This window comes from Sciurus carolinensis, chromosome 6 (genome assembly GCF_902686445.1).
Source record: "Sciurus carolinensis chromosome 6, mSciCar1.2, whole genome shotgun sequence".
In the NCBI taxonomy this organism is placed as follows: Eukaryota; Metazoa; Chordata; class Mammalia; order Rodentia; family Sciuridae; genus Sciurus; species Sciurus carolinensis.
In genome coordinates, this window is record NC_062218.1 from 30,628,776 (window position 1) to 30,640,884 (window position 12,109).

Consider the following 12,109-nt stretch of genomic DNA (forward strand, 5'->3'; position numbering starts at 1 on the left):
TAGAAAAACTGAATGTTTGACTTCCATAGGACATGTCTGGGCATTTATCCCAGAAAATTTAGCTTACGCACACAGATCTATAAATAAATGTTTATAAAAAGTCTTATTTAATAGACTATAGTAATTATCCGAATGTTTTTTTAAATAGGAGATGGTTAAACTGTGGTACAACCATACCATGGAATATTACTGAACAATAAAATGAATAAACTATTGATACTTACCAATCTGGATGAATCTCCAGATAATTATGCAAGGTGAAAAAAACAATCCCAAAAGTTTATGTACTTTATGATTCCATTTCTATAGCATTCTGGAAGTGACAGAATTATAGAAACTGAGAACCCGACTAGCCAATGCCAGACTAAGGAGTGAGAGGAGTGGGGTGAGAGGGACGTGAGTAGAACCATAGAAAGGTAACAGGAGGGAATCTGGGATGAGGAAAATGTTCTGTATCTTAACTGCATCAGTGTCAAGTCCCGATTGTGATGTTATACTACAGTTTTACAGAACGTTACGATTGGGGAACACTAGGTAAATGATACATGATCTCTCTGTATTATTTCTTACAACTTCTGGTAATCTACAATTATTTCAAAGAGTTTAATTTAAAAATCGATGTTTAAATAGCAATAATAATATACAGGTAAGCATAAGCATCTCTGCAACTACTGGGCAAAAGCAGAACACATAGCTTGGTCGAGGTATTTAAAGTCAAAAGAGATTCTAAAATTTTTTTAAAAAGTAGTGCTACTCCAAAAGAACCCCTTGTTTTGCTTTGATAACATTTCTTCCTCCCTTGCTGTATTTTGAGTTAATAATGGCTTTACCAGAACAGGTTGATATTAGGTGAGCTGATGGAATTCAAATCATTTGAGAAAGTAGAATAACTAGCCCAGATGTATGCACAAATCTTAGGGATTTCAGTTCACACAAAAGGAAGGAATTAAGGGCCCAGAAGTCACAGCCACTGATTTTCTTCCTTTTAACTTGTTCTTTTTTTAGGAATATATGTGACATTAGAGTGTATCAGCATATTATACATATATGGAGTATAACTTATTATAATGGGATTCCATTCTTGTGATTATATATGATGTAGAGTTTCACTGGTGATGTATTCATTTTTGAACATAGGAAAGTTTTGTATGATTTATTCTACTCTGATCCCTATTCCTATCTCCCCTCCTTTACCTTCATTGCCCTTTGTCTAACCCACTGAACACGTATTCTTCCCTTTCCCCTCCTGTAATGTGTTAGCATCCACATATCAGAGAGAATATTTAGCCTCTGGTTTTTTGGGGATTCACTTATTTCACTTAGCATGATAGTCTCCAGATTCATCCATTTACCAGCAATTGCCAAATCTCATTTTTCTTTATGGCTGAGTAATATTCCATTGTGTATATATACCACCTTTTCTTTATCCATTCATGTGTTGAAGGCTTCTAGCTTGCTTCCAAAGCTTAGTTATTGTGAGTGAGCTGCCATAAACATTGATGTGGCTATGTCCATATAATATGCTGATTTTAAGTACTTTGGATATATCCTGAGGAGTGGGGTGACTGGGTCAAATGGTTGTTCCATTCCAAGTTTTCTAAGGAATCTCTATACTGCTTTCCACAGTGGTTGCACCAATTTGCAGTCCTACCAGCAATGTATACGTGTACCTTTTTGCTTAAATCCTCACCAACATTAATTGTTGCTTGTTTTCTTGACAATTGCCATTCTCACTGGGTTGAGATGAAATCTCAGTGCAGTTTTAATTTGCATTTCTCTAATTGCTAGAGATGTTGAATATTTTTTTCATATATTTGTTGACCATTTGCTTTTCTTCTGTGAAGTGCCTGTTCAGGTTTTTCCCGTTTATTGATTGATTTGTTGTTTTGATGTTAAGGTTTTTGAATTCTTTGTATATCCTGGTGCTCTATCTGAGGTGAAGGAGGCAAAGATTTTCTCCCATTCTCTAGCTTCTCTCTTCATGTTCTAGATTATTTCCTTTGCTGAGAAAAAACTTTTTACTTTGATTCCATTCCATTTAGTAATTCTTGATTTTAATTCTTGTACTTTAGGGGTCTTGTTAAGGAAGTCAGCTCCTAACGCGACATGATGGAGTGTTGGACCTACATTTTCTTCTAGTAGGTGAAGGGTCTCGGGTCTAATGCCTAGGTCCTTGATCCAGTTGAGTTTTGTGCAGGGTGAGAGGTAGGGGTTAAATTTCTTTCTGCTACATATGAATTTTCAGTTTTCCCAGCACCATTTGTTGAAGAGGCTATCTTTTCTCCAATGTATGTTTATGGTGCCTTTGTCTGGTATGAGATAACTGAATTTGTCTCTATGTTTTCTATTATGTTCTATTTGTCTTCATGTCTGTTTTGGTGCCAATACCATGCTGTTTTTGTTACTCCAGCTCTGTAGTATAATTTAAGGTCTGGTATTGTGACAGCAGCTTATTTTCTTGCCCAGGAATCTCAATGGATCAGGTGAGGAGATATAAAGTCAGAATCTCAAGGAAAAGGAGAAGTTTGGGCAAGAACCAGGAAACAGTATTCTTTAAGACTAGAGAAGCAATTTTAAAAGCTTTCCTGCTTTTACTATTTTATCTGTTCCTAGCCTCACCTCATTACATGTGAGAAGAATTTTATGGTAAAGATAAGAGGGCAATATTTTATCCTTATAAAATTCTTTTCAAAATGTATAAAACTATTTAATGGATTGCAATCAGGAAGCCCTAGAACCTCTACAAACATCATGGAACAATTATCACCAAAAATAAAAAGAATACTACAAGGTTGTGAGGAGAACATGGATAATTTTAAAGCCGTGAAGCCCTGATAAGTATGGAGAAAGAAATGAGAAGAGGTACCTGAGTATGAGGATGCACGGTCCTTGAAAACCCCTGACCACGAAGCCCTTGAAGCAGGAAGGAATCCCAAGTCTGTGCCCAGTAAATAATTCCTTCTCATCCCCCCACAGCCCCTGAGGGCCTCCGTTCCACTTTATGTCAATGAATTTGTTCAAGGTACCTCGTGTAAGTGGGATCATATGCTCTGTAGTCTTTCGTGTCCCTGTCATCCACTTAACACACTGTCTTTGAGGTTCACCCATGTCATAGCACACATCAGGATCACAGAGTACTTCCTAAGTTGTAATTTCAAACTCTAGGAACTGTTTCCACCCGCCCTCCACCATCAGAATCATATCAGGCTCTTTCTTTTGCACATTTGTTCCTCTTGGAACAGTTTTCTAGCCCCTCTGTCCTGGTTGCTAGACATTCTTTAGGCCTCAGTGGTCATTTCTTCAGAGACTTCCCTGAATGAACAAGTTCAGTCCAATCTACTGTTATGATTTTCCATTGTGTAATTCTCTTCCCCAACTGTTTATTTGTGCAATTACTTTTGCCCAGGATTTGCTCTTGGAGGCTTGGAATTCCACTTGTTGTAATATCCCTTATGGCTGGTACAGTGCATGCAATGTAATAGGTCTGAATGAACGAGTGCCACTTAATGCCACTGTCTTCAGACTTTCTTATTGCCTGCCAGAACAGAGAAATATATCTAAAAATAATGAGCACGATTAGAAAACTTGGGTTGTCTAATTCTCAATTCTAACTTCAAATGACTATTCAACCTTACAGCATAGTTTAAATGCTGTAGTATCTGTGTCCTCCTATGCAATATGAATAAACTGATATTTTTCAAGGCATCTTCAAGATAATGGTTTACATATTTGCATATAATTTGTAACAGAAAATATATGTTGGTCTTATTGTCATTGCACATGTGGTAACCTTTGAAATTAGCTTTGTGTAGTTATTACTATTTAATTCTGATGAAAGTGAGTTAACTACATAAGTACAATAAAAAAGGCTAAGGTTTTAAACTGTATATTTGACTAATCATTGATTCATCTTTTCCTTTTTTATTTTTTTGCAACAGTCTGATTCCACGTAAGTTGATGCATGACTGGAAGGAACTGTTTTTCAATGGAAAGCCCCTATATGAGCAAATCTCTACTAAGCATCTGCCTGCTAGGCACCCTGCAGGACAACTTGTAGAACTGGAGAAAAGGGACTTACTAGATAAAAATGATTATGAAGAATATAAGGTACATCGTGGTATGAAACCATTAGAGAATTCAACATAATAAATTATTTTTCCTTAACTCTAATTTTTTGATATTTTATTTCGTTCATACTAATTAAAATAGACTTTTTATGTTTGTATTTTCTTTAGGTTAAATTTCTGTTCATGGAACTAATTTTTAGATGCCTAAACTATTCATAATCTATTATCTGTTGATCTCAATAATATTAAAAGAGCAGTTTGAAAAAATTCAAGTATGATACATTGTCTGGGAAGATAGATGTCAAGCTTTAAAAAATGTTTTTATTTATTCATTAGCATTTTTCTTTGTATGAACTTTTGTCTATGTGTGCTCCAAAAAATTGTTAAAAGGAATTTTTTCTTTTGTAATTTATTTCAATGATACGCAGCTTTTGCAGACAAAATGGAAGAGGAAGAGGTCAAGGTTTTATGATAGCATAGATTCAAGCAACATTTTTTTCTAAAATTGGAAAAAAGTATTGGATACCAACTGTGCTTGCTATACATTTTTCATGTAAAATTATTTTATTTTTTTAAAAGGGGCCCATATTCATGGAGTCCAGTGTGATAATTCAATACATATGTACAATATAGTATGTGACTTTAGTTTACAATGATTTGTTATATATTTTATAAATAACTATACAAGAGAAGTTTGAAGTTTCCCAACACAAAGAAATGATAAATATTTAAGAAGATGAAAGTACCAACTGTGTTTTTTAGAAGATCTGTCAAAACAAACAAACAAACAAAGAATAACCTTAGGGATTAAACAGGCCAGATGTTCACTATTGGCACCCCCAATACTAACTATAGACCTTAGAGGACTGGACTCTTATGTGCTAAGAGATGCAGATTCCAGCTTATGAAATGAGATTAATACTATACCTATCTCATTCTGCGGTTCTGAAGTTTAATAGTTGTTGATCACTTAACCAGTAGATTGCATGTTGGAAGCTAGTAATACACATTAATTTCTTCCCCAACTCTGCTCCTTCTCATCCTTGGAAGTAAAGATGTAAAAATGATAATCTTGAAAAGAAATTCTGGGTGTATCTACAGTCATGGAATGAAGAATGAGGACGTTGATTATTAGAAATGTTGGTTTCAGTTCCAGAAGGGTTACAAGTGCAATATGAAAAAAGCAGCCAAGGAAAGATGATTTGATCCAACTCTCTGATCATAAGTAGTAAATACTCAATAGATGTTTGTTGTGTAGACATTAATAAATAATGGCAATGAACAGGGGAAAGAATAAAATAGCACTAATGTGTGGATTTTAGAAGAAGACAAGCTTGTGGTAAAATGTTACAGAAAAATATGAGATGATCAAAAACTAAACATGCACCATATTTAAATTGAGTGAATCTACATTTGCAGCACTAAGATAATTTTATTTATTTAGATTTTACTTGAATCTCATAGAATATATACAGGTTTTTATTTTGTACAGTTATAGAATGTACTATAGTGTGTCAACCAAAACTATAAAGCCACCTAATAAAATGCTTTGACAACATCAAAGTAAGTTAAGGCATTTCTTTCCATTGCAAATGAAAGTCATTTGTAATTGACAAATCAGAGCAGACTTATTTGATAATTTTTTCCAAGCAATTTTTATAACAAATATTAACCAATAATTATACAAATTAATGGGTTTCACAGTGACATTTCCAATCCACGTAAATGCCGTGTTTGAATCACATCCTCTTCCCTTCTATATTTTCTCCCCATCCCATCCCTTCCATTAACCTCAGAGTCCTGAGTCCCATTCCCCTTCCCTAATAGTTACATCCTCTTCTACTTTAGGTCACTTTCTTTTTAGTTTCCATATATGAGAATTTTAGAGAACACATCCAATACTTGTCTTTCTCTGTCTTGTTTATTTTGTTTAATGTAATGACCTCCAATTTTATCCATTTCCTGTAAATGACATGATTTTATTTTTCTTTATGGCTAAATTGTATATATATATATATATATATATATATATATATATATATACACACACACACATATATAAAATATATAAATATTATTATATACTATATAATATTATAATATTATATATAATATATATTACACATACACACAATGAAATATTGTATGTATGTATACGTGTGTATCTTATTTTGTTTATACATTCATCCATCATGGGCACCTAGGCTGAGTCTATAACTTGGTTATTGTGAACAGTGCCACAATAATGATAGGTATTCAGGTATCTCTTTTGAATACTGACTTCATTTCCTTTGGGTATGTACCCAAAAGCAGTATAACTGTATCACATGGTAAGTTTTAATTTCAGTTTTTTAAAAACCTTCATACTGTTTTCCATGCTGGCTGTACTAGTTTATATTCATCAACTTTGTGTAAAGATTACTATTCCTACATATCTTCACATTTGTTATTTTTTTTATTTTTTTTTTGTTTTGTTGCTTTTAATAATAGCCATTCTGACAAGTGTAGTTTTAATTTGCATTTCCTGAATGGATAAATATGTTGAACATTTTTCATATATATTTGCCACTTGTACTTCTTTTGAGAAGTATCTGTTGAGATAATTTGTCCATTTTTTTTCACTGGATTGCTTGTTCTTTTGATGTTACATTTTTGAATTCTGTACATATTCTGGATATTAATCCCCTGTCCGAGGAATAGCTAGGAAAGATTGCCTCCCATTCTCTAGGTTGTCTCTTCACTCTGTTGATTGTTTCCCTTGCTGTGCAGAAGCTTTTTAATTTCTAATACCATTTTTCATTTCTTGCTTTTGCTTTCTGAGCTGTTGGAGTCCTGTTTAGGAAATTGCTGCCTGTGTCTATATCTGGAAGTGTTTTTCATGTGTTTTTCTCTACTAGTTTCAAATTTTGGGGTCTTAAATTAAGGTCTCAGTTTCAGTCTTCTACATGTGGATATTCATTTTTCCCAGAACCATTTGTCAAAGAGGTTTTTCCTTGTCCAATGTCTGTTTTTTGCACCTTTGTTGAGGATCAGATGGTGATATCTGGGCCCTATGTTCTATGTGCTTGTTTTTATGCTAATACTATGCTGGTTTTGTTTTCTGTTTTTAACTATGGCTCTGGATTTTGAACTAAGGTATTCTGATGCTTTCAGCTGTGCTCTTTTGCTCAGGATTGCTTTGGTTATTTGGGCTTTTTTGTGATTCCATGTACATTTTAGGATTTTCTTTTTGTAGTTCTGTGACAAATAATATTGGTATATTGATTGCATTGAATCAGTAGGTTGATTTTGGTAGTGTGGCCTCTTAAAAAAAACATTAATTCTCCCAATCCATGAGCATAGGAGGTCTTTCTATCCTCCAGTGTCTTTATGTTTTTTCTTCAGTGTTTTATAATTTTAATTGTAAAGTTCTTTGACCTCTTTAGTTTAGCTTATTCCTATGTTTGAGGGGGTTTTAGTTTGTTTTTGAGGCTATCATGAATTGTATTGTTTTTCTGATTTTCTCAGCAAGATTATTATTGGTGTCTATAAGATTTAATTATTTTTGTATGTTGACTTTGTATTCTACTACTTTTCTGAAGTGTCAGTTCTACCTCTTTCAGTGGAGACTTTCAGTTTTCTAAGTACATAAGTATATCATCTACAAACAGGATAATTTGACTCCTTCCTTTCCTATTTGTATCCCTTTTATTTCTTTCTCTTGCCTAATTGCATAGGCTAAAATTTCAAGTACTATATTGAATAAGAGTAGCAAGAGTAAACACTCTCATCTCATCCCTGATTTTAGAGAAAATACTTTTAGTTTTTCCCCACTCAGTATGATATTGGTTAAGATTTGCTGTATATAGACATTATTATGTTGAGGTACAATCCTTTCATACGTAATTTATTCAGGACTTTTATTATGAAGGGCTGTTGAATCCTATTAATTGCTTCTTTTTCATCTGTTGAGATGACCATGTGTGTTTTGTCCTCAGTTCTATTTATTCTTTGTATTGTGTGTATTGATTTGTTTATGTTGAAACATCAGCTCATCTCCAGAATGGAACCAACTTGATTGTATATGATCTTTTTAAAGTGTTGTTAAATTTGATTTGCAAGTATTTTATTGACAATTTTTGCACCTTTGTTCATCAAGGATATTAGCTTATAGTTTTCTTTTTTGCCATGCCTTTATTAGGTTTTGATATCAATGTAACACTGACTAGACAGTTTGAAAGTGTTCTTTTCCCTTCTATTTTATAGAACAGTTTGAGGAATATTGTTAATTCCTCTGTGATGCTTTGATGCTCAGTGAGTCTATCCAGTCCTAGGCTTATCTTTGTTGAGAGACTTTTTATGACTATTGGGCAGATTTTGCTGATTATGGAACTTTTTTCTGTTATTTCTTCAACAGCTTATCTGTGCTTGTTGTTCTCATGAGTTTGGAGACCAATTGGGCTAGCTTAGCAAAGATTTGTCTTTTTAACTGCTTTTCTTGCTTGGGAAATGGTTACCACAGGAACATGCTTGTCTTACCCACATCCTGAAGCATCTGGTGTTTCTTTTGCAGGAAATTGTAAACTTAAATTAGGAGTTTGTGAACGTCTGGCAATGCAGTTTATTTTTGTGTAGAGCATTTTCTGTTTTTCTAGAAATGAAACTTACCTTAGATTTCTGATATATATTTACACACTGTGTTCCTTTTAATCACATAAAAGTCATACACCATGTACAGATTTTAGGATGTACCGTAAGTTATTCTAAATTCTCCAATTTTAGAATTTTTTGTCTCTTCAAGAACTTGTCATGAATATTCTTGCATAAAAATTCAAAATAGAACTTTCAACTTAAAAATATATTATCTGGCTTAAATAACCTATAGCAGGAGACAGAAGGGTAGTGCATTCTGGATTATCCAATGGAAATAGTTGTTCATATTTGCTATTGAAAAATTCACTCCAGATCTTTATTGTTTCAAGTAAATGCATAACTTAGAAATTAGTCTTCAAGAAGTTTACTTTCCTAACATACTTTATTGGTGTCCAGACATACCATCCCTGAAGAACTGGCATCACTCAGTTTTAAACTCATGCTTTTAGGAACCCATGCTCTGTTAGAGTAAGCTATCATACTTAAAATTTTAAAATACTGTACCAGAAATTGGCATAAAATCAGATTTATTTTGCCTATGTATACATCATATGTAACTGCTGAAAATTTATCTCATTTATTTTCTAAATCATCACACTGATGATTCCAGTTTAATCATTAACTTTAAACATAAATGTAGAGTTTCATTGTAAAACACTGGAGGACTCTGAAAGAAAACAATGTTTTACATTTTATTTTCAGATAGGCAATAAAACATGACTTTTTGAGTACGGAGAAGTAGCAGCATACATGACAAGAGCTGAGATGTTCTGTGAGGTCATTCTACTATAAAAATTCTGCCTGCCATTGTACTGAATGGCTCACAGTACCACTCCTTTGCATTAAGATCTCAGCACCTGCTAAAATACAAACATATCCAAGATATAAGAATCATGATCAGTCTCCAAAATGGAAAAGAACCAGGAAAGAAATTAAGCACATAAGGCAATATTCCCACTGTCATTCCAGTTTTGTTTTTATGGTTATGCATTTCACAAATGCAATTTTATCTATTTGCTTGGAGTTTTTTCTCCAACTCCTCAAATTCAGTAATTGTAAGGCTATCTGACGGCCGTTTTAGACTAAACCTTGTTGGAAGAGTCATCGATATGCCCATGGTAACTAAGTACAGTGATTTTAACTTACAGAATATCAGATTATTAGTGTCAAAGGAATCGATAGCTGTCCTAGGCCCATGGTTTCCAAGAAACAAGGATATTCCCTAACTGTTATGGGCTAAGGATTTCAGAGGGATGGAGTAGATTGGTAGAGATCTGGGAACTTACTTTTGTGGGGTAGAGAAAACAGGAGGAGAGCTTGGATCAGGGAAAGGTATTGGCTTCAAGTGATTAGATTGGAGATAAGCAAGGTACATTAGGGAACCATACTAGAAATAGTTTAATGAAGATATCAAGTTCAAAGAATTAGACCAGAAATGGGAAATGGTATACAAGGCCAAAGAATTGGCACCTATATAGAAGTGGAATGGAACAGGAAATGAGAGAGTCCAAGACAGGGGTCCTAAAAGACTGATATGAATAATACAATGAGCTCTCTATTTGCTCTTGATCACATAAATTAAGAAGAATAACCCTCTTTCAGGCTCCCTCATATCTAGAACTACGCAAGATAGAGGGATGGTCAAGGTTTCCCTGGGATCTCTCCCACTGATTTTCTGGTTTGTCCTTTACATACTTTGTCAACTATAGGAGCCAGCTTCTTTGCATTGAATCCACTCTTACACTGATCTCCTGAGTGACCCACTTTGAACACATGTGGAATCAGAGTACTAGGCAGAAGCCCTTACCACCCACTGTTTGCATTAGATTTGTCTCTAAATTTCAGTTGTACTGAAATATTAAGTTTTCAAGATCAATGATCTCTCAGAGTGGCTTAGTCTTGTAATCCAGGTCATAATCAGCCCAGTGATTCTGGCTGCCTGATATATAAGTACATTGTAGCTCACAATTTTAGAAAAGGAAATCTGCCACTCCTCACAAGTGTCGAGCTTTCTGAACTTCTAAAGTTACAAGGTAGAGTGACTGCATTGCATAGCAAGATACAAGGCTCCTTTAATTATAGGCCTGTAGGCCTTTACAATGATCTTCATCACATGCGGGGTAATTGACCATGCTCAGTTAAAATTTTCCTCCAAAAACAAGAAATATGAAGACCCTTGTCCTGGATCTTCTTTTGTAATGAACTGAAATTAAACATCGCTGTTTCCATACTATTACATCATGGCAGATTGAAGAAGGTTGCTGTTGGAACAGAAGCAAACAATAGCCACTATTGAATCAAGACCAGTATTTTAGATTTCCTGAGCTAGAATCAACCATGGGATAGATAGATAGGAAAGGTATTGCCTACCCATAATTCTCTTCTAGTCCGAACAATCTCCTCATCAGGGAGGATCCAGATAGCAGGTGAAAAAGAGCTAACTAAGTCCTTTACCTCATTGCCTTGGAATATGTTTAGTTTTCTGGGCAATAGATACAACCTTTTTTTAAAGGTACACCCACACTACCAATGTCACTGAGGTATGAATACTTTGACCCCCTGGTTCCTCTGGAATATGAAAACCAAACTATCTGGCAGGAAGATGTGCCCAGGTAGCTGTCCAAACTCTGAGCTGACCTGAAGTCAAGTGACTGAACAAGGTTGCAAATAGGATCAGTTCATTTTTTTATAATAACTTTTTATTATGTATTTTTGTTGTTGAGGATCGAACTCAATGCTTCACACGTGCTAGGCAATCACTCTACTACTGAGCCATGACCCCAACTCCAGGATCAGTACATTTTTTAAGGTTGTTCTGAGACTTTCTTGAAATTGGACCCCATTACAGTCCCTTGCATACTGGTTCCTAGGAGAGAATTCAGAATCCAGTTGCACCTCAGTTAATTACCCTCTCCTCTTTGCCTCTTTGTCAAAAGCAGTGCATGTGGTATCAGTCTTTTTCATTGAAACTTGGCTATCAAACAGGTCCTATATAGTGTTCAAGAAACTCTGTGGGGGCTGTCAGATTACAAGAGTCAGGCAAGATATATAATGACCCTTTCTATTTCTCCTGAGAATTCTGGTAATCATCATGAATTTTTAAATGTGAATTACAAATACAGGAAGTTCTTCCCATTTCTCTCCGTATTTTGGAGAATTTTTTGGTTGGAGGAAAGAAAGCCTGGGAAGAGACAACAAAGAATAGAGGGACTAAAAACTAATGAACTTTTACTTGACTACTTCCCTGTAGAGTATGACTTTTTTCTGAGTGCCAAATTTCCCAAGCACAGTAATTGGAATATTGCCACTATGTGTGCCATTGTGATAGGCATACTTATATAATATTTGATTCCCTTTGGTAGGAAACCAGGACAGACCCAGGCAAAGGTCAACTAGGAAATCTAGTTCCA

The 12,109-nt window shown here is 34.6% G+C and overlaps 1 protein-coding gene across 5 annotated transcripts in view; it reads left to right on the forward strand.

The window, feature by feature from the left end:
* Positions 1-12,109, forward strand: part of Spef2 (sperm flagellar 2) — a 194,810-nt gene that overhangs the window by 57,658 nt on the left and 125,043 nt on the right. For all 5 annotated transcript variants that reach the window (XR_007109151.1, XM_047556225.1, XM_047556222.1 and 2 more), the window contains one exon: positions 3,939-4,107. Coding sequence is in view for 4 of the 5 variants with exons in the window: in XM_047556225.1 (XP_047412181.1) it covers positions 3,939-4,107 (169 nt within the window). In the remaining variant the exon portion in view is untranslated. The remainder of the gene's footprint in view (positions 1-3,938; positions 4,108-12,109) is intronic.